Here is a 3,388-nt window from a genome sequence, read left to right as displayed (position 1 = left end):
CTGTATTCTTGTGAGGAGCTTGCTGGCAGGTCGCTGGCATCATGCATGCAACATAATACATGTTTACAATGTGCATGCCAGCCCACTACACAAATTCAAAGCCTTCACAACTTGCAAGCAATGTCACAATACAAATGTGTAGTTGTACATAATGCTTTTATATTGAGCACAATTTCCACCATGTTTGAGTCGCAACTTATTTTACATTTCCCCTTTGTAGATCTGGTTACTAGCAACTACCGGCAATCGCTAACTCAACATAATGGTGAGTTATCAAGCAATCTCATAACATAATATTCTGGCATGTTTAAAATATCTGTATTGTCTCGCATTGTCTTTGATATTTTTATTAAAGTAGTATTTGGCAGTGCACGTGAAATCAGCTGAATGGAAATCAAACATTTTCTCACATGGGGGATTACAATAGCGTCATTTGCTAATAACTTTGTGTATTTCCTACTGTGTTTCAGCCGAGATGCCAGGATTTGATATTGTTCAGTATCACCAGCAGCAGCAGGCCTCACATGTCCAGCAGCTGCAAGATCGACAAAGTGCAAGTAGTGTTATGATACTGTACTCTTTCAGTAACAGTGTTTTGAGAGACAGGGATACAACTCCTTACACCCCTTCCTGACATAGAGCGACGCGAGCGAGCGAGAAAAAGTGATTAAAATGTATTCGTTTCAATCAGACTATCCTGACCTGCCGCGAGCGACAGTGAACTGAGCAGCGATGTCGTTCACCCCTCAAATATTCGCTCGCTGTGTCTCTAGTTGAGCGATTACGCGGCCGAGTCCCGCCCCTAAAAACTTTTTATTGGTCGAGAATCCAGGTAACACACACTCGGACACGCGCTGCGTCATATCAGGACAGTGTCGTGTGCGATTTCGTCTCCAGTTCGCTCGCTTGCTGCCTGTCAGGAACCGGTGTTAGTGATTATGACATGTATGTTAATTTGACTGACAAGTCAGATTTTGTATTTTTAAATATAATGATTTGTTTCTACAGGGATGTCGGGATGCAGCTCGGGGCAATACTACAGTCCCCCTGGTCTCTCACAACATGCACAAAATGGTATGCCATTTTAGAGGGAACTACCACCAGTTTGATCCAATGCAGTCAAACTAGTGAAATATATAACTATGATTTTGTTTCTACAGCGATGTCAGGACACAGCTCAGGGCAATCTGGTGTTTCACAGCGTAGACAGATGGCCGGCGATGACGGGCAGCTTCTGAAAGGCAAGTCTATTGGACATGGTGTAATTCCTCGTGTGATTTGCTGCTTATTTTTATTTCTCACTTAATGATTTTAACTCTTCTTCTGAAGACCTTAACATCCAGAAGAATAATTCAATGCTGGCTGAATTACTTGTCGTGGTGAAGGATCTATCGAGAGATGTGCAGTTCATCAAGACCGAGTTGGCTGAGGGCAACATATCTGGTGGGACCAGGGGACACGGCGTGGCCACCACAACCACTATGCTCCCCTTCCAGCTGCCAATCGCCAGTGAACAAGACTTCAATGAGGCAGAATCATTACTGATGGAGCAATCAGTCCGTCAAAAGATGGTAATTTATTGAACTGCATTCATTTATCAAATGTAGATCGTTTCAGTGTGGTCTTGTTCAGGGGAAAAATGTGTTTAGCACTTTCTAGTTCAAAACGTGTTAGAGCTTGTATATCTGCTATTTATGAAACGTTTTGAAATTGTTCAAATATACCGTTTACATATGGACAGGAGGGTTAATGTGGTTAAACCTAATGACTGGCATGGGCTGGAATATCAGTGCATGCATAAAGTGTGTGTATAAACAAGTTGGTTGCTCTGTGTTCATAAAATAAACGTTATGCTGTTTCTAACGCAGGGCCTTCATTTTCTTCTCTCTGATTTAGATTTCTCGCCTGGCTTTGGTAGGAGGCACCAATTCAGAGAACCTGATCAGACTGATGTTGAAAACTGCTATGACCAACGCCCTGGCCAGTGGGTTCAACTGGGCTGGAAAGAAAGACAAGCGTTGTTCAGAAAGCAAGAAGCCATTCAAGCACACCACACTACAAGCCTGCATGTTTGGTGAGCTTCCTCCCCTGCAAACTACTTCATAGGTTAAGTTTAGGTAGTGAGGTGGTGATGCTGGTGATGCTGGTGATTCAGAATATAATTATGCTGTTGCAAAAACTTAAAAAAAAAGTGTTATGTTGGAATAAAGTGATGAAAGTGCAACCTATAAGAAATGGACAACGTAATTGAGCTTTAGAGGTGCATGGATACACATTGTATTGCCTACAATGTGTCAGGCTAGGCGATTGCTTAATTCTCTTTCCTGTCCAGTCTAACTGGATGCTGACTGTAGCTTGTTACTGTAGACCTACAGAGTGAGTAATTGAGTGATTAAAAAAAATCGCACTCGTGTGAAGTGAGGGCCGGGTGCTCTTATCATCGTACATCATCTCACCCACCTCTCTTCCTCCCTTTTTTATTTTTGTGTCTATCAGCTGCTGCTCGACAGTTTGACCCCAAGCTGACCGACCAGGACTACAGCGAAACTGTCAAGAAGTGGCTTCGTTATGCGCCAGACCGGGAGGGAGGCATCTCAAGGAACCGAAGTGACCCAAACTTAAGTCAAGCGAACCAGAGTCAAACTTAGGGTACCCCAGCACAGCACAGCACACCACACACTGTTTCCCTGGTTCATACAGTACAAGGAATTACCCTGGCATCTACTTGAATGACTTATGCTGCTTCAGCCTGTTCTTGGAACCGAAGTGACCCAAACTTACTTGTCAAGCGAACCAGAGTCAAACTTAGGGTACCCCAGCACAGCACAGCTACCCCAGCACAGCACAGCACACACTGTTTCCCTGGTTCATACAGTACAAGGAATTACCCTGATGGACACTGTTCTTCCATGGACGGCATCTACTTGAATATGCTGCTTCAGCCTGTTCTTGGAACCGAAGTGACCCAAACTTAATTGTCAAGCGAACCAGAGTCAAACTTGGGGTACCCCAGCACACTGTTTCCCTGGTTCATACAGTACAAGGAATTACCCTGGACACTGTTCTTCCATGGACGGCATCTACTTGAATGACTTATGCTTCAGCCTGTTCTTGCAGTGTTTATTTTTTTTATTTTAAATTTTAACCTTTATTTACCCAGGGTAGGTTCGCTGAGCACAGATGCTCTTTTTCAGCTACGCCCTGCTTCACATTCACAGAGTTCCATTCACACCTGGGAGCTGCCCAGGCCTAACAAAATTAATAGTTGGTTTCAGGTTGCCGACCGACCCTGCCAATTTAGGTGCGACCCAATATATTTTATGAGTTTTTAGAAAAAATTATATATAAAAAAAGAACGTTTTTTTTTTTTTTTTTTAATAAAGTTTCA

The 3,388-nt window shown here is 43.2% G+C and overlaps 1 protein-coding gene across 1 annotated transcript; it reads left to right on the top strand.

Annotated features, from left to right (window-relative positions):
• Positions 1 to 1,478: 1,478 nt before the first annotated feature.
• On the top strand, positions 1,479 to 2,648 carry LOC311235670 (uncharacterized protein; the record flags this gene model as incomplete). The annotated part of the gene is made up of 3 exons (XM_084323134.1): positions 1,479 to 1,571; positions 1,897 to 2,074; positions 2,497 to 2,648. Exons 1-3 carry the CDS (start codon positions 1,482 to 1,484, stop codon positions 2,646 to 2,648), a joined length of 420 nt encoding a protein of 139 aa, XP_084179260.1. The 5' UTR covers positions 1,479 to 1,481.
• Between the last annotated feature and the right edge of the window lie 740 nt (positions 2,649 to 3,388).

This window comes from Notolepis coatsorum (assembly GCF_963971535.1).
Source record: "Notolepis coatsorum genome assembly, chromosome: 10".
Classification (NCBI taxonomy): Eukaryota; Metazoa; Chordata; class Actinopteri; order Aulopiformes; family Paralepididae; genus Notolepis; species Notolepis coatsorum.
This window is presented reverse-complemented; position numbering and strand designations above follow the sequence as displayed.